Raw genomic sequence first — 26,111 nt, 5'->3', positions numbered from 1 at the left:
AAACCTCTGGCTGCTTTTCACCTGTTATAGCCTGAGTGGGTAGACCTCTTCTTTTCTCTGTGAAAACAGCCTGAGTGATGCACCAGTCCAGACACCCTCCCCCATCCTGTTCTCCTGTGTCCTGGTAGGTGCTCTGAGAGCTGTGCTGAGAAACCCCAGAAGTTGGTCTCTCCTAGCAGGAGACGGAGGAAAGAGGCCAGCCAGGCCACAAAAGGGTGAGGCACTAGGGCTGAAGCTTGCATCTCACGTCCAAAGGTCAGGGCCCTGGCCCTGTTGGACTCTGCTCTGTTTTGTACAAGGGCCAAGACTGGATAGCATGGACAAAGGGACCTCCACCAGCCTTCCTCAGATGCCTTTGGGGACTGCAATCTGTTCTAGGCTAGATCCCCTGATGCCTTAGGATTCCTTCCACATGGGTCTCTGTCTTCAGAGTCCAGACACCTAATGGTCAGAGAAAACAACATCTGTGCAGAACTAAGCCCAGCTTCGGGGCCTAAAGGCCCTGCGTTCACATCCAGCAGCCACCATTCTCACACTCTCTTAGTCTTTCACTCACTCACCAAACATCCTCTGACTCCAGGTTCTGCCCAGTCCTGGTGTGGGAGACGCAGAATGTGATCAGGCTTATTTCCACACTCAGAGAGCTCCTTAGAGAGGAAAACACCAACACAAACAGTGCTAGCCTTGAGTGGGCTATGCTGTAATGGACACAGATGGGCCAGGCCCAGAGAAGGCAGGGAAGACCTCCTGGAGGAGGAGGGTCCCCTGGAGAGCTTGAGGTATGAGCAACAACTGCCATGAAGGAGGGGGAAAGAGGGAGAAGTCTGTGCAAAGGCCCCCTAGACAGGAAGCAGGAGTCCCGGAAGGGCTGCTGCTTTAAGGGACGTGACCATCCATCAGCCTGGTTTGGGTTACAGTCTCTTAGCAGGGGGCCAGGAGGCTGCCCTGCTGGGACCTGACCACCCCTAGGGTTGGCCTCCAGCCCAGAAGGTCCAGGCCCTGCCTCAGAGCTCCTCCTGGGCCTTCCTGCCCTTCTGCTTCTGCTGCCACTGTCGGATCTTGGTGGGAAGTGTATCTGCCCAGAACTGCATTCGGGCCTTCCTCAGCTTCTGGCTGACTTGTGGCACCGGGCTGATTTCCAGATATTGCTCCGAATGGTTGAACGGCGGCCAAAAAGGTAGCCCCTTGCCATTGGGGTCCCTGAGTGGGAGGAATGAGTAAAGACCAAGGCCTCCCACTCCCCAGAAGGCAGATCTGGGAAGTCTAGGCCCAAAGCCAGGCATGCCTGCTTACTCACTCACCCTGTCCGGGCAAAGTGGGTCCACTGGGCCATCATGGTGAGGCTTAGCTTCTTCTCCTCCTCTGTGGCATCTGGAAAGGCTGTGGGAGGGACAGACTTGGGTCAGGATCAGGTGGGTCCTGAAGGAGATGCAAAGGTCCACTGTGCTGACCTGAGACCTCCATTGCTGCAAGCCCTGCCCTAGCCTGGTGCAGCCTGGCAGCCTAAGGGCCGCCTGTGTGTCCATCCTCACCCAGCATGGAGCTCTCGTCCGTGAGGAAAGGACCCCCAAACACGAAGGGCATCTCAGCCCCATGGTCAGCCTGCACCCAGGCCGGCTTGATCTTCGCAAAGGAACTGGGTCGATGCTGGAACTCGTAGAAAAAGACGGAGGCCCCAGCAGCTGTGGAGAGAGGGCTAGATGAGAGTCAGGCACCCACAGTCTGATCAGGTCCTATCTTTGGTAAGATGGGCTCATCATAACCACTACCAGTAATGATGACAAAATGATAACTAGCAAACATTTACAGAGTACTTGCTAGGTGCTGAATACCATTCTTTTTTTTTTTTTTTTGGTTTTTAGGGCCACAGCCATGGCAGCCACAGCCACAGCCACAGCCACACCAGATCTGAGCTGTGTCTGTGACCTACACCACAGCTCACAGCAACGCTAGATCCTTAACCCACTGAGTGAGGCCAGGGATCAAACCTGCAACCTCATGGCTCCTAGTTGGATTTGTTTCCGCTGTGCCATGACTGGAACTCCCTGAGCACCATTCTATGTGCTTCATGTGTCATCGTTCATTTCATCCTCGTAGCAACCTATGGATTAGATTATTATCTATTATCATCATCATTTTACAAATGAGGAAACAGGCCAGAAGGCTTAAGTATCTTGCCACAGGTCACAGAGACAGGACCCTGGAGCTGTTCCAGACCTGTGTTAGTGATTAGCCACCAGGCTTGAAGGAAGGAATACTTTTCTCCCTGGACACGGCTGAAAGCCGAAGAAATCACTCATGAATCAAACGAATCCTGAGATTGGTACCGGGCCCTGCAGGGTGAACTCCGACAAGTCTCTGCCCCTCTCTGAGCTTTGGTTTTCTCCTCTGCGAAGCTCCCTGCCTGAGTCACCTCTCCCTGCCCTGACACTGCAGCCCAGAGAGGAAGTGGGTTGTGGGGGTAGCAGTGAAGTGTGCGGCCATGTCGCCTGCGATAACCCAGCTCCTGGGCCCAAGTGGGAAAGGTGGGGCAGGTACACAGGGATAGGCTTACCATGGAGGTTTCTAGAAAACTCCAACACAGGAAAGTGCATGATGACATCACCCATCAATTCCTGGAAGGCTTCTCGTTTGGCTTGTCCATCTGAGCGGCTGCCCAGGTATTCATCTATGATGGTGGGAATCACCTCAGCAGGCGCATCCTAGGGCAAGAGGCCCGCTCAGGTCCCACAGCCATGGCAGACCCTCCCAAGAAGCTCCACACCCTCCTACTTGGCCTCTTTCATGTCCTGGGGCTCATGTGCCAGGGGTCAGCTACCTCCCCTGGGGGTTCTGGACGGTGTCTGGGTGGGATAAGGTCAGATCTGGGGTTAAATGATTGCTCTGCAATCACGGCTTGGCTGTGTGATCTCAGACAGGTTGCTGAGCCTCTCTGGAAATCACTTCCTCCCTGGGAGGCTGTTTGGCAGCCTAAGTGAAGCATGGGGTTCAGGCCTGGAGCAGGTTCTCAGTTGAAGTCCACCAAGAAGTTAGTGAATTAAATCATGGGGACTCCCCACTCCAGAGAGCAGTGATGAGGTTGTGTGAATGAGGAGGGCTCTGGGAGTTTCAAGGAAGGGAAATGCACATAGATTGAGCACCTCCTGGATACCAGCTCCCTGGCAGACTCTTTCAAATGCACCATCCAGTGTTCTTACAACAGCTCGCATGGCTGGGCTTATTATCCTCATTTACAGATGGAGAAATGGGCTCAGAGGGGTTAGGATAACTGGACAGGTAGCCAGGGCTGGGATTTCATCCCAGATTCCACCTGGTTTCACATGTGACAGTGCGATCTTGACAGCTGAAGCTCGGGGATTGGACAGCTGGTCCAAGTTCTGCCTCTGCCCTTTACCCACCATGAGACCTTGAGCCTCAGTTTCTGCATCTATAAAATGAGGATAAGGAAAGTCTCTACTTCACAGGGCTGCGGTGAGGATCGAAGGAGGTGCGTGCCTGTCCCGGGGCTCAGCACAGGTCCTGGCAGAGGTCATGTGCTCCTTAAGGGGCAGTCTATGACACAAATGACAATGAAGATGCTCTTCCTTTGAGAACCACATTGACTCATGCCAAGGAGATTCCTGGGTGGAACTAAGATTCAGCAGATGGACCGCGGGGCTTGGTGGTTGGTAGGTAGGTAGCTGTGGGTGTTGGAGAGACTGGGCTGGGTAAAGCCCCCACTGGACAATCCCTGTCTTTTGTCTCACCAGTCCACCCACGAAGGGCTTCAGGGGGGCCAGCATGTCCTCCAGATTTATCTGATCCATCTGATCCAGGATACCCCAGCCCTGCAGGAACACAAAGGCCCTCTCAGCACAGCCTGATCACTGCCCATGCTCCCCTACCCCACCCTCTCACCCAGATCCCAGCCAATAAGCAGGCCAATGTTCACAGCCCTGTGCTCACGAGCTCATTATGGAGCCAAATGCAGCCAGACCCTCTAGCCTGCAGACCCAAAAAGACAAACTTTGAATTGGGAAGAGAAGAAAAAGCACCAAATACAAGAGGCAAGTGGTGAAAAGCAACCCCAGAGTATGCTCAACATTTTCACATAACATCAGGCCCCCCTGGTGCTGCAACAGGGGCTACATGGAAAGTCAATATGTTGCATTTAAAGTCAAATGTTGCTTTTATGTGTTACAGGTTTTTTTTTTCCTTTCTTTTCTAGGGCCACACCTGCAGCACATGGAGGTTCCCAGGCTAGGGGTCCAATTGGAGCTACAGCTGCTGGCCTCCACCACAGCCACAGAAACATCAGATCTGAGCCTCGCCAGCAACCTGGATGCTAACGCACTGAGCAGGGCCAGGGATCAAACCCGCATCCTCATGAATGCTAGTCAGATTCGTTTCCGCAGAGCCACATTGGGAATTCCCGAAGGGGAACTCTTGTATATTACAGTTTTAAGGGCACAGTTCCTGGGTTCAAATCCTAGGTCTACCACTTACCAGGTGCATAATTTAGGCCAGTTACTTAAGCCCTCTGTGTCTCAGTTTCTTAATCTGTAAAAGGGGAGTGACAACATCCTACCTTATAAAATTGCTGTGAGGACTGAGTTAGCACACATATAGGCCCTGACATAGAGTAAGCATGATGCAGATGTTAAAATTACTGAAGTTAATTTTATGGCTTGCAGGCTTTTTGTTAATCTTCGTAAGAACAGCAACAGAAAGTTCACGGATGAATAAACGCAAAGAGTGTAGAGCCAAAGGGAAATGCTGATCTTCGTTGGGAATTAAAGGCCTAAACTAAAGGCCACAGAAGTTAAAGTAGCAAAACTTTTTAAAAAATGATGGTCCACAAGATCAATATACAAAAAATCAATTGTGTTTTGGAGTTCCCGTTGTGGCTCAGTGGTAATGAACACAACTAATATCCATGAGGATGCAGATTTGATTCCCAGCCTCGCTCAGTGGGTTAAGGATCCAGCATTGCCGTGAGCTGTGGTGGAGGTCACAGACATGGCTCAGATCCCACGTTGCCGTGGCTGCGGTGTAGACTGGCAGCTGTAGCTCTGATTTACCCCCTCGCCTGGGAACGTCCATGCGCCGCAGTGTGGCCCTTAAAATATAAAAAGAGAAAAAGACAAAAAAAAATTGGAGGAGCAATTTCAGAAAGTGTTACATGCCAATGGCGACCCACATGAGGTCTTCAAAAGGCCTATGAGTTACTTTCCATGGCTAAAGCTTTCACGTGGATATTTAGTAAACATCTGGTTGGCTGAGAAATTTACAATTATGCTCATACGGCGAACAAGGAGGGTGGAAGGAATGCCTGTACCAGTGCTGAGCTGAGCAGTACCCTGAACCACCCAATTTCTGAGGAGTATCTTTGGCTACAAAGTGCTGGGCACAGCACTCCACACCCAGCGGGTTTGCTCTTTTATTTACAAGCTGACAGTGTGGGGTGTAGGAGAAAATGTCCTGATAAAAATGTAGAAAGGAGAGACCCCGGCATGATGACTAAGCAAAACCCGGCCAACTACCCCTAACCACCCCTCCCCACACATCTGCTTCTGTAAACTTGCCAGTTCTCACTCTGGTCCGCCAAGCATGGGCCCGGAAGAACTAGCACATAAAAGCCTTGTGAAATCCCTCTTCAGGGCTCAGACTCTGGAGAGCGATCTCCTCTGAGCCCGCCGGCAATAAACCCGAGTTCTCCAACTCTCCGAATGCCCGCTTGGTTTCTCACCGGTAAAAGAGCTGATACACTGCAACCACAGAGCTGCTGGATCTGGTACACTAAAGCCACAGGACTGTCGCTAGAGCTGGTACACTACAGCCAGAGCTGATACGCTACGGCGCAGGGCTGCTGGGCAGCTGCTGTAACAGGGGCAAGGCTGCCTACCTGACTCAGGGCACTGGTTCCCCTGAATACTCCTCTGCCATCACACACCGAGACACACACACACACACACACACACACACACACACACACACGGCCTGGAAACTCCTACAAACGGCACCCTACAAACTTCATGTCAAAATTGCAAGAGCCTCTCATCCAGCAAGCACCCAAATGCGTCCCCTGGGGATTCATTCCAAAGGAATAAGCCAGGGCAAAAGCTGTGGACATGAAGATGTTCACTGCAGCATCAGCTTCAGAGAGAAAAACAAGAAGCTGCCCAAGGGCAGCAAAGAAGGAACATTATGATGGGACTCTTTCTTAGTGGAAGCGTTTGCAGTCGTGAAATCAATGACTGTGAAGAAGGGTAGAAAATCAAGAATGATGTGACAAGATGCTGGGAAAGAAAGCATCATGGTGTCACTATGTGTGGGGAGGTCTGTGCACCTGGAAACGCCTGGAAGGTACTTGGGCCATGATGTCCCCCAGTGGGCTTGATATTGTCTGAAACCCAAGAGTCAAGCTAACTAGTCTCAGAGGTGTATAAAGCAGAACCAAGCAAGGCAGGAATATGCCGTGGATCAGCACTGTTCAGAAAGGGCAAACATCTGGTTCCCAAGAAGGAAACATTTGCTTTGGGGCAATGAAGCAGGGCAACTCGGTGCAAGTCCCTCAAACCTCTCAGCCTCAGCTTTCTCACCTATCAAATAGAAGTGCTCAGCTCACAGGCTGTGGTGATGATGCTGGGGTGGGAGACAAGTGTCTGGGGCAGGGCTGTGAAGGGTACACTTACCCTGGGGATGAGCCAGCCGAACTCGTGATTGTTGACACCCAGGAGGAAGGGCACAGAGTGGAACTGCTTCTCCCTCAGGAGCTCCTTGGGGGTCTTGGGAAAGAAGGCCCCATCGACGGTGTAGGAAGCTATAGTTTTCTGCAGGAGAAACAAGGCAGAGAGCCTCTTGGTCAGGGCCAAGCCTCAAAAGATGGGCCCCTAGGAGTCACCTGGCTGCATGCCTGAGCCCTGAGGCAGAGAGAGGGGATGACACCACCAGGATCGGGGGAGTCAGGAGAACAGGCGAGACGTGCTTCCAAACAGTCCTCTTCCCTGGAGGACGCGGCCTGCCCTCGGGGCCGGGGTGGTCCTCCCTTCATGTCCCCTGCACCCACTCCATGGTGGCTGCCTCAAGCCTCAGCCCAGACTGGTGATCGCCCCTCTGCTCCCCCAGGACTGGACCCCCTCAGTGCCCCTGCACACCACCAAGCCCCAAGGGGTGGGCATACCAACTTCTTGACAAGGAGTATCTCCTCGACTGCCTTCTGCCGAAGGCACTGCAACATCTCAGCCGAGGAGGTGGAAGGGCAGGCCAGGGAGTCCGCGAAGCTCTGGGAACAGACAGGAGCTTTTAGCCTCTCTCTCATCCGGCCACACCCCACTTCCAGCCCTCAGCCTCCTGGAGAGCAGGGATGTATGTGTGTGTAGGAGAGCCGGGGTGATGATGTTGGAGATGGGACTTCAAGACTGGCCAGAGACCTGTCACCAACCTGGAGAAGCTGTCCTTGCTCATCAGCTCGGGCAGTCCCCAGGCACCCTGTTACATCAGATTGTCTGTGTGTGTGTCTGAGTCCCCTGTACCCTCTGAGAAGAGTGTCATTATCTAGTCAACTCTCTTCCCAGAGCCAGAGGGGTCAGTAAGGTTTTTGGAGCATGTAAGGAAATGAGATCGCATTTAGATGGGGAGGGCTTCCAGCCTGCACTCCTCTGGCAGGGGTGCCGAGGCTGGAGCAGGCCCAGGTAGACAGGAGAAGTGAGGCTGTACCTGGTTGGCACTGGTGGTTTGCTCTGAATTCCCACTGGTGGTGTGCTTCCTTCAGCCTAGGGGCACCCTCTCTGCCAAGGAGCTCACGACTGGTATCATCTCTGTCTGGGACTTCAGGGTGAGCACAGGGTGGGGTGTGGCTGGTACAGAGCGGGTAAGAGAATGAAAGAAATGCTGACCTGAGCCAGGGGCCAGGGGTTAGAATCCAGCAACCCCGGAAGGGTGATGACTCCACTCTCTGCTATAGCTCTATGGAACAGCCCTGCAGCCAACGGGGACAGGACCTGGGTGCAGTGCAGAGGACAGATGGCTGTCACGGGAGGGACAGAAGATCTGGAAGGTCTGGGACCACAGGAGACACCATTGCCAGCCCCCTGTGTGACTCACCAGGGCAGAGACGATGCTGGCACCAGCAGAGCTACCAAAGACGGTGACAGAGTTGAAGTCACCCCCAAAGGGGCTGATGTTCTCTTGCACCCAGCGCAGAGCAGCCACCGCATCAAGGAAGCCCCAGTTGCCAGGCGCGTGCTTGTCCCCAGTGCTGGCGGGCAGGTGGGGTAGTGGTTAGGGCAAGCCAGCTCCCCTGAGAGATTTTCCTCAGCCTCTGCAGGTTTGCTCTGAACCAGTCCCTCCCTAAGATGCCAGACTCTGCCTGGTCCCCAAATCTGGTCTGCCATGAGCCACACTTGCCATCCATATGCCCAGCACGTGGCTTGCTGGGGCCTGGCCAGGCACCCTGCCAGCTCTGGCTGTTAAGCGGCTGCTAGAGCTTATTGCTCCTTGACCCCCCACACCCTGCTGGCCCCCGACCAGGAGCCAAGCCCAATGAACCAAGTCCATTGTAAAATTCCGGTTTTGGCTGAGCCCCTCCTCCCAGGGTGGAGCCTCAGGGAATACTCTTCTCTGCCCCAGACTCCCTGCTTGCCTGGGAGAGGTACCTTCGAACTTTGCACCCTCACCATAGATCCCCAAGCCAACTCCTCTCCTGAGCTGGCCCCGCTTCAGTGCAAAGGACGCCCTATGCCAGGCCTGCCACCTCACCTGAAGAAGCCAAGGAGCCCCAGGCGGTACTGGACTGTCACCACTACCACATCCCCGTAGGCGGCCAGGGCAGATCCGTCGTGGGAGGTGGCGGCACCAACCACCAAAGAGCCCCCATGGAACCACACCATGACCTGCAGAGATGGCCAAGGGTCAGTGACCCCAGCCGCACACCCCCCAGCTCAGGGTGTTCCCGGGACCCTTAGAGCAGTTTTGGAGCAGGGATGAGGAGGGGGTGCAGGCCACGTAGAGCTGGCTGGGTGGACAGAACCCTCTGGGCTGCGCACCGGCCTCCCGGCCCCCGTCGTGGCCTCGGCTGGGCTGTAGATGTTGAGGACCAGGCAGTCCTCTGAAACCGGGAAGGTCTGGTGCTTTCCGTCCAGCACAAATCTGGCATTGTTCATCCTCTCCAGATCCTGCGGGCACCTGTGGCCAAGGAGGAGCCCGAGGGCCAGTGTGTCAGCCCCACGTGCCCTGGGAGTTGGACCCCTGCCACTTGCCCACTTGCCCACCTCCCCTGGGGCTACTCACATTGCAGGGGCCGTGCTGGCATCCCGCACACCCTCCCAGGACTGTGCTGGGCGTGGGGCTGAGAACCGGCCAGGCCCCAGGGGTGGCTGAGCAAACGGGATGCCCAGGAAGACATTCACAAGGCGGTCAGTGCCCTTCACGCCCACCTGCCGGCCTCGCACGCGGCCCAGGGTGGTGTCGACTTCAGGTTGAGTGGCCTCTCGCCCTGAGGGCGGGACAGAGGGGTTGGGGTGAGTCTGCAGCCTCCATGAAAGGATAGGGCAGCCAATGGACTCCCTAAATGTCGGCTCTCTGAGCACCTACTCTGCCAGGCCCTGTTCTGAGCACTTTGCTGAACTTCCCCAGCCTGCCTGTGAGGTAAGTCTTGCAATTAACCCCACTTCCTCCTCCCTACCTTGGCATCACTACCTCTCTCCTCCAAGCCAAGCTAGCCCTAGTGAAGGAACCAAGCTCTCCTGGGGCCCACAGAACTGTGGGGTGAGGGTAGGAGATGGGCTTGGGCCTTGGGCCAGCCACTCACACTCTCTAAACCTCAGATTATTCATCTGCTGAAGAAGATGTAACAAATATGTCTTTTTATTTTCTCTATTCTTACATTTTGACATTAGGAAGCTTGCTAACCCTGGACGGCCTGCCCTCCCAGGGCTAGCCTGTTCTCAGAGATGGTCAACAGCTCACTGGAAAGTGTGGCCTTCAAATGCAAACCAATCAACTCAGAGCCCCTGCCCCAGGGCACCTCTTCTGAGGGCCCTTGATACTCCTGGCCACTAGCTACCTGCCCTAATCACCCCACGGTTAGACATCTAAGGACAGCCCCATGCCCAGAGCCCGCCGAAGTCATTCCAACTAGACCATCTAAACCTCCTTGGCCTGCCTTACCCGTTTCTTTTCTGGCAAACAATAGAAACTCTCATCCACATTTCCCCCTCATGCCTTCTGCTTCTGGAGGGACCCCGGCTTCCCTGAGCGGTCCTGCAGGCTATGACGTGCCCCCTGTTTCTGGCAATGGGGAGCAGACTTTTCCTTTCATGACAGTCATTTCTATGGCCATATCTTACTGATTAAGGCAAATCCTAGGTCCCCTTAAAATATGACAATCCAGTCCCTGGGCAGGGCTGCTCTGGAGATCCACACGACAGCGAGGGCAGAGTTCCTGCCCAGAGAAGACACATGACCCCGGCATTCCTCCCCATGGAGGGCTTCCTCCCTGAGCAGGCCGCCCAGCCCTCCCTTCCCTCACTCATGCTTCCTCCCTCTGAGTCCTCCCACCACCCAGAAGATCCCACTTCTGCAGGTCCTGCAGGTGTGTCTTACCAGTGACAGCAGCAGAGAGGGCCACGAGCACACAGGCCACCCAGACCAAGAGCCTGGACTCAGTTCTTACCACTGTCTCCATGCTCCTCACTTACAACTGACTATGGGCAGAAGTGGCAGAACATAGAATCAGCTCCCTGACCTTCGGGACATCCAATCTCTAAAGGGCTGTTAGCAAAAGCTCAGCGGACCGCCCCCCTGGATGGTGGCCAACTCTAAGAACCAGCATCTAGTGCCCAGGCTGGGGGAGGAGGAGGGCGGGGCTGGGAGCGCACCCGCCCTGCCAGGGGCCTGAGTGATAAGACAGACTCTGGCAAGGGAAGGAGCTCTGCAGCCCCAGGTTCAAGTTCCTCCTCTTCTGACTCTAAGACTTCCATGAGACCTTGCACACTCATTGCGAGACACACACATCACCTACCCGAGGGCCATGACTCCAGTGCCATTCCTGCTCCGCGTGAGCCAACAGGCCTAGGGTTGGGCTGGTATCTGGTCCTGCTTGCCAGGAAGCGCCTGAGCCCTGATGTGGGATGGAAGGAACTGAAGTTGATGCTCTTTTTTTTTTCAATTGAAGTTAAAGTCACATATTATAAAATTAACCATTGTAAAGTATACAATTCAGTGGAATTAATGTATTTGCAATTTTGTGCAACTACCACATCTAGTTATAAAAACTCTTTCATTAACCTCACCCTGTACCTATTAATTAGTCACTCTCCATTCCCACCCCTGCCCCTTACCTCCCAAGCCACTACCCACATCCCCCAATAACCATTAATCTGCTTTCTGCCTCTATGGATTTACCTATTCTGGATATATCACATGAAAGCAATCATGTGATATATGCTCTTTTGTGTCTGGCTTCTTTCCCTGAGCATCATGTTTTTGAGGTTCATCCAAGATGTAGCACAGATCAGTACTGTGTTCCTCTTTATGACTGAGTAATATTTCAGTGTGTGGCTGAATGATAATTTGTTTATCCGTTCATTCACTAATGGATATTTGGGTCGTTTCTACCTTTTGACTGTTATAAATAATACTGCTATAAACACATGAGTACAAGTTTCTATGAGGACCTATATGGTCATTTCTCTCGGCTGCACGGCTAGGAAGGAAACTGCCAGTCACACAGTAATTTTATGTTTAATGCTTTGAAAAACAAGCAAACCTTTTCCCACAGTGGTTGGAGGAGGCTCTTACAGAGCCTCGGCACCTTGTGTCTGAGCAGCCCTACCATGGGACCCCAGGACTGAAGATACCCAGGCCGTATGTTGGGGTGACCATTGCATAAATACACTCTCTTGGAGGATCTTCAAATGACAGGGAAGAAGCAGGGTACTACCCTCAACTGGCCCTGAGGCCAGGGTCAGAACAGTGCAAGAGGGCATAAAGGCACTTTCTGGAGCAATAGAGGCATTTTATTTATTTTATTTTTTTTTTTGTCTTTTGTCTTTCTTGTTGTTGTTGTTGTTGCTATTTCTTGGGCCGCTCCCGCGGCATATGGAGGTTCCCAGGCTAGGGGTTGAATCGGAGCTGTAGCCACCGGCCTACACCAGAGCCACAGTAACGCGGGATCTGAGCCGCGTCTGCAACCTACACCACAGCTCACGGCAACGCCGGATCGTTAACCCACTGAGCAAGGGCAGGGACCAAACCCGCAACCTCATGGTTCCTAGTCGGATTCGTTAACCACTGCGCCATGACAGGAACTCCAGTAGAGGCATTTTAAAACTTGATGTGATGGTGGTTGTATGTCTCATACATTTATCCAAATTTATCAAATGTACACCTAAATCAGTGAATTAACTGTAAGTAAATTATTCCACAATAAAGCTGTTAAAACAAGAATTAGTCCTGGGAACTCACATTTGGGAATTACATTGTGCACATGCAGGACTGAAAAACACACAGAGGCATGTATGTCATAAATGCTTTCAGTATGTAGGAGGGAAGCATTGTGCAGCCAAGTGGTGAAAAGCTCAAGGTTATACTTTTCTGCCATCTGGTGGCCAGAGTGGGCAATGCCAGCATGTCTATCCTTCAAGCACAACTTCTGGAAGTTGTACAGTTGGGCTTAGGCACAGTGGGCAGAAGGCAGGGGGACATTCCTCCTAAGAAATCTAGTGTCCTAGTGTCCAGAGTGTCAGAGGTAGGGAGTCCTGGGACTACAAGAAATGGGATACAGTCTCTTAATGACAAAAGAGAGAGTGCTTTGGCGGAACAAAAAGGCAGAATGGACATAATTTGGTAACTTTGCATGTTGAGATAAAATATGAGAGGGTTTTATATGGGTGAGAGGGTGAGGAAAGGAATAACCATTTAGGGAAAACAATGAGGTAAGCGAGAAAACTACTCATGTGGATGCCCATGGTGGGCTGGGGATGTTCAGCAGAGGTGGCGGGGGTCGGGGTAGGGGGTTAGCAAGGTGAATTCCAAAAGGCAAGAGATCTCCCTGGATGAAGAGGCCCATGGGAGCCAGGGAACAAGAGTCTCTTCTCCTAGATATGCCTGGATCTTCTGACCCCTCGGTCCTACTTCCAGGAAACATCCCACAGATAAACATTTCATGCATGTGCTATGGGCATGTGAAGTGTGGGCCCTACAATGTCTGCAGAACCACTGAGAATAAAAACAAACTTCAGGAAGCAGATGACCAGGAGGAACCTCAGGTTCTCCTGGCCACTGTGCAGCTGGGTCCAAGCTCCAGGGGCCTATGGACAGGCCCAGTCCTGCTTCCTACAAAAAAATGGGGTCAGTCACCTCTGCGGGACACTAATAAGTGAATGAGTATGTTGTTTAAGTGTCAATGAGAGATGACACTTAATCTAGGAGGACAATGGGTGGGGACGAGGATTTACGCTCTTAGCCCTTTGTAGCCTCAGGGGCTGAGATCTCTGTGTCCAGTTTTCCTACTGGCCGTTTCCAAAGAGAGAGCTTGCTGGGCTTGCTGAGAGCCAGGTGGGGGCAGCTCTCCAAAGCACCTTCCTTCAGAGGGAGATGAGAGAGTGTGGGCAGGGAGTGAAGGTGAGGAAGGGAGGATATGCCTGGGGCCCAGTGGGGTGCAGGGAAAGGCAAATCTCCATTGGGGATTGTTCATCCAGCTTCAGGGGGATTTATTGAGAGTGTCTAACAAGAGAGGACCCATGGTGGGCTTGGCAACTAACATCACACAGTACGTTCTTAAATGTTTTCTAGATGGATGGGAGGATGGAAGAATGAATGAATGAATAAATGAATGAATGGCTATGGCTCCTCACTAGTGCGTGTGGGCACATCCAACAGACCCCCACCTGCACTCAAGCCCACCCCTCTCCCGTCCCCCTCCGCACCCTGCACCCCCAACCACGGGGAGCTGCAGTTCTGTGTACTCCCCTTGGCCTCCATTAGCTCCCGCACCTTCTGGGACAGGGTCTCTGTCCAGAACTGGAGCATGCGGGCCTTCGGGGCCCGGCCCACAGTAGGCGGCACATTCAGCTGCATGTATTGCTCCTCCTGGTTGAATATGGGCCAGCGCAGTAGACCCTCGCCATTGGGGTTCCTAGAGACATGCCCTCCGGAGGGGGAGTGTGAGGGTCACTCTGAACCCCTACTGAGCCCAGACCCGAGCACTCTGACCGGAGTCGGGCAAGGCAATCAAACAGGGCTTGGGGAATGAGAGGGGATGTTTTCCACAATTAGGAAAGAAACTACCTTCCACTAGAACGCCACCTCTACCACGGAGTCTGGCAGTCTTTGTCCCTTCCTAACAGAGGGAGGCTCTGCCCATAATAGCACTGCCGGTGCCCCAGACCCCGGCCATCCAGGTCACCCAGAGATGGAATAAGCGCCCAGCATCCATAAGGTCCCTTTCTGTCCAGGAAGGTCCTAGACCTGGGCAGAGGGCTGCCATGCAGTTGAGGACATGTATGTTAATGAGGTCACCATAGACAAGGGGAGCCCTCCCTGATGGCTTTAACTGCAGAGGTTAAAGTAGGGGTGTAACATGTCACCCATTTCGAGCAAAGTTGGCCCAGTACTTCATCATCTTCCTGCTCAGCAGCTCCTCCTCCCCAGTGATTCTGATTATAGAGCAAGAGGCCGGCGTCCAGGTCAGGGCAGCTCCAGCCCAGCACATGGGTCGTTCCCCCAGCACGCTCATCAGCACAGGTAGAGCTTCTCCCTGGCTCTCTGCCTGCTCCCCAGGCCCCCTCCTTGCCCAGACCCCATACATCCCCTCGGCCTCTGGCTGCCCAGATACTAGGCTCGTCCCTGGCCCCAAAGGCTCCCTTCTTCCAACACTAGAAGGGCATTTAAGAAACAAATATGGCTTTGAAAACCCACCTCTGCAGCCATGCCACACACCCTCTTCTGTACACATCTCTCTCGGGGGTAGAGGCAGAGGGAGCACAGGCCGCAGTCGGAAGAGTCCATGACTCCAATTCGACCTCAGTCTTTCTAGCTGTCAGATCTTGAATACCTGATCCCATCCCTCTCTGAGCCTGCATCCTCACTGCAAAGTGAGGACAATCACCCCGACTCAGGGCCCAAGCCAGCATCTGGTCCCCCAGCCTGGAAATGAGGAGCCTCTGAGGGACCCAGCCCCGGAAGACTCACTGTGGCTGTCCCAGATGGAGGCTCCAAAGACAAAGGGCACCTCTTCCCCATGGTCTGACCTCAGGTAGCTCAGCTTGATGTCCTTGAAGAAGCTGGGCTGATGCTGGAACTCACAGAAGTAGACAGGGGCCCAGGAACCTGGGGAGGTGGGATAGACTGGCCGTGACTCAGGAGCCCCTCACCTGGAACTTTCTCGGATCACCCATGCTGACAACCCAGGGATGTCCAAAGCTGGCTGGACTCAGGACCATGGGGCTGAGGGAGGCCCAGGCTGGAGCAGGGCAGTGGGGAGGGCCCAGGTTCAACTCATGGCCTTGGAACTTCCTAGGGTGTGGTCTTAGGCAAGTCCCTGAAGGTCACTGAATCTGTTTCCTCATCCATAAAATGGGGTAAATGCCTGTCTCTTAGACTAGCCACAAGGATTTACCGAGATGAAGGATATCAGGTGGCTGGCACCTGGGGTCCAATAAATAGACGTGGGCTGGGACCTGGACACCAGAAGACCTCACCTGGCACCTGAAGCCCTGAGCAGCACCCCCAGCCAGTGTGGCCTTATTTACAGGTGTACTCATGCTGAAACTTTGCTACTTGGAGAGCAGGGATTGCAAAGACATAGTCCCCCAATGGGGGGGACTCATAGAACTGGGTGTGGAGGGCCTGGGGGACCTCACTGTCCTCTATGTACTCCTCCATTAACAGGTCACCAAATTCAGGAGGCATCATCTGCCCCTGGTGGATCAGGAAGAGTCAGGGTAGGCAGGCTGGCAGGGCAGGGAGGCAGCAGGGACTGGGTTGGACGATGGATCCCAGGATGGGTTAGGGAATCTGGGCGACACTGCATGGTTAGGGTATCTGTGAGATGGGTCTCCCATGCCTTGGGACAGAAGAGGAGTCCCTCCCCATGGGGGCAGGTCCCTAGGAGCCTCACCATCAATGCCGATGTTTCCTGCAAAACATCCTTCACGGTCTCTGTCCAACCTGCCTGGGTGTCTGAATTGCTCACGCTCTGGGTAGTGAGGGAGAATCGGGCTGGAGGTAGGATGGGCCTGGAGCCATGAAACCCCCCACCCCCCCACCCCTCCCGATGGGCTCCCTAGCGCCTGGAGGTTTGGGAGTGGGCCCCACGGAGGGGATGATCCAACAGTACTCCTCAGTGGTGATACCAATGATGCTGGGGATGGGGTGAAAGTCTTCAGAGGCCACCAGCTCCTGGGGGTGCCTGGGCAGGAAGAGCCTATGCACTAGGCTGGAGATGATCTTGAAGGGCTAAGGGACACTCAAGGTCAGGTTACAGACATTTTCTGATACCACAGACATCTTCCATCCCTTCCTGGCTTGCCCCAGGATGCTTATACCCACCCCAGGAGGACCCACACCTGCCTGAGCACGGCCTGGCCTCGATTTCCCATCCAGGAAGTGAAGACACCAAGGTGCAGCCACAGAGTAACTTGTCTGGGGAGCATGAGGGGCTCCAGGCTTGCCTGCCCCATACCTACTGGTCCCCCTCCTCCACACCCATGTCCATTCACAACCTTGGTGATGACCAGAATCTCCTCTTCACTCTTGCCCCGCAGGCAGTCCACCGGGGCCTCTGAGTCAACCTGGCCACAGGCAAACAGGTTAGCCACTATCTGTCAAGAGACCAGGCAGGGGCTGGCTCATCCTTCCAGGAAGAGGGAAGGGGTGTGCCCAATGCCCTGCTGGAGGTAGGTATACCCCAAATCTCAGAGTATCATAATGGATTCTTGCTGTTCTGAAATTGTTCCAACTTCCCTGATGGTCAGAGGTCCCTGTCAAGGAGGCCATCTCACCTGCCTAGATGGTCCTTCCCATGGAGGGGGGCCCCAGAATACACCTGGCAGTGTTGTGGGCCACAGAATACACCTGGCTTCCGCACTGGCACAGGTCTGCGAATTCTGACCCCTGAACAATCCTGATAGGCAGCCGTTCCCAAGGTGGGAAAGGATGGCAGGGGAGTCCCTGTTATCCCCATTTAACAGACAGAGTAATGGAGGCTGAGAGGCAAGAGATGGGACAGCAGGTCTGGGCTTCCCACAGTCAAGGGTGCTCACTATGGAGATCACGCCAGGTGAGCTGGAGACGAAGCCAGGCACCACAGCCATACCGCTCTCTGTGACGGCACCCTGGAAGAAGCCTTGGGCTATGGGGGACACAACATGTGATGACACATTTAGGCCACCCACAGACTGGCCAAAGATGGCGACAGGGCCGGGGTCGCCTCCAAAGTAGGCGATATTCTGCTGGACCCAGCGTAGCGCAGCCACTTGATCCAGGTAGCCTCAGTTGCCAGTTGCATGCTTATCGCCAGTGCTGAGAGGTGGCAGGGATGGGGGTCATGGGACCGTCCTGGCTCCTTCAGCCCACGTTGCTCAGCCCATCCCAGGTCTCACCTGAAGAAGCCCAGCACACCCAGGCGGTACCGGATAACAACCACCATCACGTCCTCCAAGGCCGCCAGTCCAGAACCATCACACTTGGAAGCCATGCCAATCACAAGTCCGCCACCACGGATCCACACCACCACCTGGGGAATCCAAGGCACAATACCATGTGGCTTCCACCCACCCCAAACCCCACCAGGGCTGCTACCCAGACTAAGCACCACTTTGGCTCTGTCCACCTAACTACATGGACAGAACTCCAGCAAGACATGATAGCATCTTCATGGCCTGGGCTGAAGGCAACCCAAGTTCTGTCAGGAAAACTGGGCTTCCCACACTTTAAGGTCTGTCCCACATACCAGAGCCTGGCTCCATTTCTCCCAGAAGCCCCCTGAGGTGGAAAGAAAAGGGGTGTCTCTCTAATCACACCATGTGCACATTAATTAAAAGGCCCTCCATTCTCACTGACCCAACAGATAATCCATGGCTGGGGTCTCTGGCCACCTCAAAGTGGAGCCCTCAGGTACCTGAGTGGGTCCTGGGTGTGAGCTGGTTGGGTGGGTTCTGAGTCTCTCCCAGGGCCACAGTTTCTGATCTCTGGGAGAAGCCAGGTTTCTGTGACCCTGTGCCCAGGGGTCAGCCACCCACACTGGGTAAGAAGCCTTCCCTTGGATCTGAGAGCAAGAGGCTTCTTGATAGGGTCCACACCGCACTGGGGCCGCGGCTGCTATTGTCCTTTTTAATCTTCTTACAGAAGAAATGTTCTCCTACCCCTCAGCCAGCTATGGTCTGGCAATCCCAGGCAGGCCGGAAGCCTTGTGGGTATGGGCAGTGTGTAGATGTTGAGGTGCAGCAGTCTTCAGACATGGAGGTGGAAGGCAGGGTCCTATTCATTAGTTTCTGAGACACTGCATCCATGCCAGTGACGTCCTGGAGATACCTGGTGGTCACGGCAGGCAGTTAGTCCTGGGACTGTGCCATGGCCATGACCAGATCCTGGGCCCACCTCCCCTAATATCCCACTCACACAAGACCCTTCTCTAAAGCCCCTTCTGCACCAAGTTACAGGCCACAGGTTCTGGAGAAGCTGGGATGGAGCCCAGTCTTCCAGGGAGGCCTCAAGCTTATGTGGGCTTTGGATACCAATCCTCCTGAGGCTGAGAAATCTTGACTTTTTTTCAGGGCGGGGATCCACACCTACAGCATATGGAAGTTCCTGGGCTTGGGGTCGAACTGGAGCTGCAACTGAAGCCTATGCCACAGCCACAGCAACACCAGAGCAAACCGCATCTACAACCTACACCACAGCTCATGGCAACACCGTATCCTTGACCAGTCACTGGGTGAGGCCAGGGATTGAACCTGCATCCTCATGGATTCTAGTTGGGTTCTTAATCCACTGAGCCATAACAGGAACTCATGAGGAATATTTTTTGTTTGTTTGTTTGTCTTTTTAGGGCCACACCAGCGGCAAACGGAGGTTCCCAGGCTAGGGGTCAAATCAGAGCTACAGCTGCCAGCCTACAACACAACCACAGCAACGTTGGATCCAAGCCGCATCTGCCACCTACACCACAGCTCACATCAACGCCGGATCTTTTAACCCACTGAGCAAGGCCAGGGGTTGAATCTACCTCCTCATGGGTACTAGCCGGGTTCATTACCACTGAGCCATGATGGGAATCCCATAAGAAGTCTTGACTCCTGTGGGTGTCTATGTGAACCACTGGTTGCATGTGTTGACACTCACCACCACATCACTATACTCTGACAGGCCTGGAACAGGGGAGTAGCCCATACACCTGTTGCTACAATGAATGGATGTTAATTTCTCAGAGGAGGACAGTGGATGGTCCCTCACCTCAAGGCAGACTCTCAGAAAACCCCATCACTCCCACACAGTTTCCAGTTGCAAGAACATATACATGGCTCTTGGTAAATGGCACCTGGCCCTGCCGCTTGGCACAGTAACTGTGGAGGGCTGTCCTCCACTCCTCAGGGATCCACAGCTCTGCTGCTTGAGTCAGAAGCTCCTACAAAGTTCAAACTCCTGCCACCAACACCTCCTCTGGTGTCAGAGATCACTCAGCATAACAAGAACGTAGGGAGATGTGTGTCTCTGCTTATCCCTTCAGCATGTGGACCTAATGCTCTTTGAGGGCTGAGCCCTCAGCCTGAGAAAGGTACCTCACTCTTTCAAGCATACTCATTGGAAAAATGCATGTGGGAATCCACCAAACTCAGAGGGAAAGCTAGCTGTGGGGATTTAGATGAAATGATAACTACAGCCTGGCCCAGAGCTCTGAGCATCCTCTGTCCCAAAGCCTGGAGTTCCCTGCTTACTTGTCTGGGTGGGAGGTTCCATCCTTTACACCACTCCAAGATTCTGGGGGCCCTAGAGGTGGCTTGGCAAAGGGAATTCCCAGGGAGGTGTGGACCACCACAGTAGCGTTCTTCACACGGGTGAGGCTCCCGGAAGCTGTCCTGTGTGTGTGGTCTGGATGGGGCTGGTAGAGTACTGGCCTGGGGGCAGAGAGAGGGATGTCAGGGGTGGGTCTTCCCAGTCAGCTGCCCTCCCTGACTGTTGATGCTGCCACCTGTTCCCTGTCCTCAGCTCAGCTCAAGGGACACTACCAACACTTGCTTTACACATTTCCTGCCTGTAACTCTGCCCCCCACAATGCTTCACTGCATCTGGCCCCAGCCTTTTCCGCCATGCTCAGTGAAGCTCCTTGGGGTTTCGCACCGTGGTTCAGCCCCAGGAGCTTCAAACAAATGGTCACAGAACTTGATGGGGTGAGAGTGTCCTTTCCACTCACTGTATGGAACTGTGGGAATCAGATACGCAGGCCACGGCCGTGACCCAAGCTGCTGCAGTGACCATGCTGGCTCCTTAACCCACTGAGCCACAAGAGAACTTCTGATATTCTTAATAGAGAATGTCTACAAATGAATAAGAAATATGCCAGCTGCACATATTTGTGAAAGAATATGTTCAGAGAGAATAACAAATACAAATAAATGGCTCTTACACAAATGAGATGTTCACCTCACTCATGCTGAGAGAAATGCATGTTGAAATCTGATTGTGGAGTTCCCGTCGTGGCTCAGTGGTTAACGAACCCGACTAGCATCCATGAGGATGCAGGTTCGATCCCTGCCCTCGCTCAGTGGGTTAAAGATCTGGCATTGCCGTGAGCTGTGCTATAGGTCATAGGCGTGGCTCGGATCCTCCGTTGCTGTGGCTGTGACCTAGGCCAGCAGCTACAGCTCCAATTGGACACCCTATAGACTAGGAACCTCCATATGTCATGGGTGCGGCCCTAAAAGACCAAAAAAAAGAAATCTGACTGTGATGTCAAAAGCTTGTTTTGTCACAAAAAGCAAGGCAATCAGACATTGTTTTCTACTGGAGGGCCACTGCGCCACACATGAAGTAGTCTTGCCCCCAAATAAAACAAAGCAAAACCTAAAATCTGAATTTAATCAAGCCTCTAGAATATAAATACAAGTTTACAGGGGACAGAGAAAGAGTTAAAAGAAACCATAGGGATGTAATCAGTAAACCTCAAACTCTGGGAACATTTCCAGAACAAACAAAGAGCATTTCTTTCTTTCTTTTCTTTTTTGGCCACATCCCCAGCATGTGGACGTTCCCAGGGCAGGGATCGAACCGGCGCCACAGCAGCAACCTGAGATGCTGCAGTGGCAACACCAGATCCTCAATGCAACGTGCCACAGGGGAACTCCCAAACTGGTTTCTTCTACACAGCAACAAAATTCCAAGGAATATAAAAGAGAAGCAGAGGAGGAATCTGAAAGTGGAAAGAGACTCATGAAACGCATCAAAAAGGTAGATAACAACAAACATAAAGATGTGGAAAAAGTGAAATCTCCAAACATTGCTGTGGGAAGGGAAAATGGTGCAGGTGCTTTGAAAACACAGGCAGTTGTTCAAAAGGTTTAACACAGAGTTACCACAGGATCCAGCAATTCCGCTTCTAGGTATAAATCCAAGAGAGATGAAAACATATGTCCACACAAAAATTTGTACACAAATGTTCATAGCAGGATTATTCATAATAGCCAAAACGTGGCAACAATCCAAGTCCATCAACTGATAAATGGATTGAAAAAATGCATCTTCACACAATGGAATATTATTCAGCAATAAAAAGAAGTCCCAAACGTGCTATGACATGGATGAACCTTAAAGCTAAGCTAAGTGAAAGACATCACAAAGGATCACCTTGGACCGCATTTATATGAAATGTCCAAAACTGACATTTCATAGACAGAAAAAAACTAACCTGCTGAAGTTTGGGGAAAGGGGACTTGATGTGGCAAACTCTGTGAATATACTAGAAACCACTTTGAATGGGTAAAAGGTATGCTACGTGAATTATATCTCAAATCTATTTATTAAAAAAAGAAGCATATCTACCAGTTTTTCAAGTATGACCCTCATTTAAATCTTTCTTAAAAAATCATAAATACCATGATCATATAAAATAAAAATATTTGACTAGATGTTTGACTACATTAAGAGATTAGGAGAGGTAGGACATGATAAAACATTTACAAGTGATATAATTCTGGGATTTGCTTCCAATAATGGGGAGAGGAGAGGTGATAATCCAGATAAAACAAAGCTGCCCAGGTTTTGATAATGCTGAAGGTAGATTATTGCGTTTATTATATTACTCTCTCGACCTCAGGGAGCCCTGCTGTGTCGCGTGGCTTCGGGCAGTCCCAACCCTCTGGGAGCCTCAGGGTGCAGAGAGGTGTCCAGTCAGGCTCCCAGTTCCTCCGGTGTTGTCTCCACTGGCTCCCAGCTCCTCGGTGCCTTTCCTCCTGCAGGCTCAAGTTCTGCCGCTGCAGAATTGGACAGATCTGAGCCTGGTTTCATTAGGAAAACAACAAGAAGAAGAAGAAAAGTAAAGAAAGAGAAACAGCCTCAGTGAATTCTGCTACCCTATACCTATCAGATTGACATGAATCAACATGCTTGATGTCACGTGGTGTGGTTGAGACCAGATTCGACAGCTACTCACAGGCTCCAGAGGGCAACTGAGCAATGTCTTTCCAAGTCAAAAGGCCCCCCTTCTCCCCAGTAACCTACTGTCTATATAGTACGTTCTCCTGTGTAACATGCTATTGACACAGTTCCCTGTGGGATGTGACGCCTGCGCCTGTAATTCACTGCTGCCACTGACTTCTGAGGCTTGATGTTTATTACAGCAAAGAACAAAACCTGCTAAAATGTCCCTGATCAGAGGCTGGTTACATCGTGGATGCTTCCTCTTTGAAGAGAAGCTCTTTGGTTAAACAGGAAAAAGAAGGTCTACCATGTGGGGGTGTGGAGAGGTCACCCCCTGTGTCAGGAAGTGGAAAAGTCAGGCATCGGAAAGGGAAAGAACTTGTGACGATTTAGGTTAAAACCAGGATGCCACACACACGTCCATTCTTGGGGAACTCCTGGGCAGGATGTGGAAAGCCCCGGAGACCTTGATTAGCTCTGTTGGATAAGCCAGGACTGGGTGGGAGAGGAGAGGGTGAGATCCATCACCTGTGCTTATCAATTTTTTTTCTTTTTTTGATTTTTTAGAGCCAAACCCGTGTCATATGGAAGTTCCCAGGCTAGGGGTCGGATTGGAGCTGCAGCTGCCAGCCTACACCACAGCCACAGCAATGCAGGATCCAAGCTGTGTCTGCGACCTACACCAGAGCTCACGGCAATGCCGGATCCCTGACCCACTGAGTGAGGCCAGGGATCGAACCCACATCCTCATGGATACTAGTAGGATTTGTTTCTACTGTGCCACAACAGGAACTCCAATTTTTTCTTTTCTTTTTTTTCTGAAAGTGGATCCTATACAATGCAGCAACATTTTAGTTTTAATTAATTAATTAATTAATTATTTGGCTTCACCCCAGCATGTGAAAGTCCGGGGGCCAGAGATTGAACCTGTGCCATAACAGTGACCTGAGCCACAGCAGGGGCAATGCCAGATCCTCAACCCGCTGAGCTATGAGGGAACTTCCTATAGCAACTTTTTTTTTCTGGCCCCGCCTGTGGCATGCGGAAGCTCCTGGGCCGGGGACTGAACCCATACCACAGCAGCAACCCAAACCGCTGCAGTGACAACACCAGATCCCTAACCTACTGTGCCACAAGAGAACTCCAGCAACGTTTTTTGTTTTTTCTTTCTAGGGCCACACCTGCAGCATATGGAAGTTCCCAGGCTAGAGGTGGAGTCAGCCAATGCCACAGCCACAGCAAAACCAGATCGGAGCCATGTCTGCGACCTACACCACAGCTCACCACGATGCCGGATCCTTAACCTACTTGCGAGGCCAGGAATCAAACCCGAATCCTCATGGATATTAGTCGGATTCGTAACCCGCTGAGCCACAACAGGAACTCCTCCAGCAACATTTTTAAGAGGGTGTCAGCTAGACCTAGCATATTGTGATGCTGGAAGGTTCCAGTGACCTTCTAGAGCCTGGTCAGCAACCAGGAAGGGCAGAGAAGACCCAAGGGGGAGAGAACTGTGGACATTTTACTAGCAGATTCAAACTGGAAAGGGAGAGGAGAGTCAGATCAGGCAGAGCTCGTTTGGATTTGGGGATCACACCCTTCAAGGGGGGACCCAGGAGCTACAGACACACCCAGGCACTGTGCCCACAAAACCTAAGCTGATAAGGGCTACCACAAAGGCCTGCTAAGGATGGCACAAAGAGCAAGCACCTTTGCCCTGGAGGCCAAGACGTGCCTTCCCCAGGGAGGGTTGCACGGGGGTGGAGAGGATGGCGCTGTTCTCTCCCATAGGCTTTAGGACACAGCAGCTGGGAGTGGGGGCTTCGGTACCCTGAGTCAGTAACCTTGCCTGGGGCTCCTCTGGAGAGAGGTTCAGTGGGTGTCAGGACAACCCTCTGGCCTAACAGGGAACATTCAGAGCCAAATGATGGCCAGAGGTATTATTACTGTTATCACCCCCCGGGCAGTGCCAGCTCCACCACAAACCCTAGGGGGATAATGTCTCAAATTCTTCCCCAGCCCACCTAGGCAGGTACTGCTCTGAGCCCCTAGGGACCACTCATCGGTTGGTGTAGTGTGATCTGGGGCAGCCCTGACTCTCCCTCTGCCTCAGGGGCACATCTTAGGGTCACAATGTGTTGGGTCTGCACAGGGTGCTGTAGCTCCCTACTGGCTCCCACTTCCCTGACATCTGTCCTCCCGCAGCCTCAGGTCCTGTCTCTGCAGAATTTGGCGAGTCTTACCTGGGTTCCTGTCACCCTGCTTGGGAGCCTCACCATATAGCCCGGGATGAAGAGAAGCAGAAGTCTGAGGAGGCGCTCAGTGGCACTCGAAGTCCATCCAGCTGCATGGTGAACTTACAGGTCTTTTTCTTTTTTGCCCTACCGTTGGGCACTCTGCTTTTCACCAAGTGGCTGCACAGGAACCCATCCAGCAGTCATTCAGGGAATGCCTTGCCCAGGTCCAGAGATTGGACTGGGCAGGGAGTGGTGAGTTTGGCAGGAGAGACAGACTGAACAGGCCAAGGCCAGTGGCAGGCAGGGGCTAGCACAGCAGCTTCCCCTCTCCCCAGGTTCTTCTGGGCTTCTGCACAATACCAAGAACCCTCACCTCAAACCTGAGTTCACTGTCCTTACAGCCATGGGCCCGACAAGTGTGTCCAGGGGGTCGAGAGAGAGAGCAAACGGAACAGTGATTAGGGAACCAGGAGAGCTTCCTTGAAGAGGTGCACTGGTCAGGATTCCCACAGACAGAGAAATGGAAATGACCTTCGTTCAGAGCGAAGGGAACCAACTAAGTAAAGGCAGGGAAGAGTGACTGCCCTTCTCTCCAAAAACTCCTTGCTTTCTGGGATCGATTTCCTGGCTCTGCCTTCATCCCCTTATTGTCCCAGTTCTGGGGGTCTCTGAGGACCCCCTCCCTGATCGGCAATGGTCTGCCTTTTGAATGCACACCTGCCCGTGGCACTCCTCTTAAGAACACTCTCAACCCCACCTCAGGTCTTTCCTTTTACCCATCTCCCGCCAAAATCGAGTTCAGGCATTAATCATTGGACAAATATTTAAAGAACGCCAGCTGGCCCGCGCGCTGGGGACCAGGAGGGCACTCCCGGGCCCAAGGAGCAGTGGGGGCTGCAGGTGCGCCACCGGGAGGTTCCAAAACACAGTGAACCCTGCAGGGACAGAGGCAATTCTGGGGAAGGGAGCGGTCGCCTTGTCTAAGGGGCGGGCTTCTCAGAGGAAGCGATGTCTGAAGAAACTTCTCGGTCAATCCCAGACGAGTCCTAAGTGCCTCAGTCTCGGACTTCACGGAATAGCACGCTACCCGCCCGCCGGGTCTGCGAGCCTTTGCTGGAGCGTTGCGCATTTCCCCGGGTCTGCGTGGAGAGCGCGCCAACAACACCGCTCCACTCTATCCCCAGGCGGAGTACCGGCTGCGCTGCGTGTCCCTCGCGTTACCCCCGTCGCCACGCCACGCCACGCCACGCCCCCTTC

The 26,111-nt window shown here is 52.9% G+C and overlaps 1 protein-coding gene across 11 annotated transcripts; it reads right to left on the bottom strand.

The window, feature by feature from the left end:
* Window positions 1-679: 679 nt before the first annotated feature.
* Window positions 680-26,111, bottom strand: LOC125132524 (carboxylesterase 3-like). 11 transcript variants are annotated; one of them, XM_047789873.1, is made up of 21 exons: window positions 24,861-26,110; window positions 22,159-22,475; window positions 19,920-20,099; window positions 18,348-18,516; window positions 16,338-17,719; window positions 16,103-16,180; window positions 15,175-15,312; window positions 11,003-11,101; window positions 10,585-10,685; window positions 9,271-9,475; window positions 9,027-9,165; window positions 8,740-8,873; window positions 8,086-8,239; window positions 7,878-7,982; window positions 7,163-7,264; window positions 6,675-6,812; window positions 3,747-3,827; window positions 2,555-2,702; window positions 1,533-1,682; window positions 1,302-1,380; window positions 680-1,200 (listed from the first exon to the last, which is right to left on the bottom strand). In XM_047789873.1, the coding sequence occupies exons 9-21, from the start codon at window positions 10,664-10,666 to the stop codon at window positions 1,005-1,007; spliced, it is 1,713 nt and encodes a 570-aa protein (XP_047645829.1). In that variant the 5' UTR covers window positions 10,667-10,685; window positions 11,003-11,101; window positions 15,175-15,312; window positions 16,103-16,180; window positions 16,338-17,719; window positions 18,348-18,516; window positions 19,920-20,099; window positions 22,159-22,475; window positions 24,861-26,110; the 3' UTR covers window positions 680-1,004. The 11 variants fall into 11 exon arrangements, with proteins under 11 accessions (XP_047645829.1, XP_047645831.1, XP_047645833.1 ...); XM_047789875.1 differs by having other exon boundaries at window positions 16,103-16,805; window positions 17,586-17,719; XM_047789877.1 differs by having other exon boundaries at window positions 16,103-16,775; window positions 17,586-17,719.

The sequence above is a fragment of the Phacochoerus africanus genome, chromosome 8 (genome assembly GCF_016906955.1).
Source record: "Phacochoerus africanus isolate WHEZ1 chromosome 8, ROS_Pafr_v1, whole genome shotgun sequence".
Taxonomy (NCBI): Eukaryota; Metazoa; Chordata; class Mammalia; order Artiodactyla; family Suidae; genus Phacochoerus; species Phacochoerus africanus.
The sequence above is the reverse complement of the archived record's forward strand: the minus strand, read 5'-3'. Positions and strand labels throughout refer to the sequence as shown.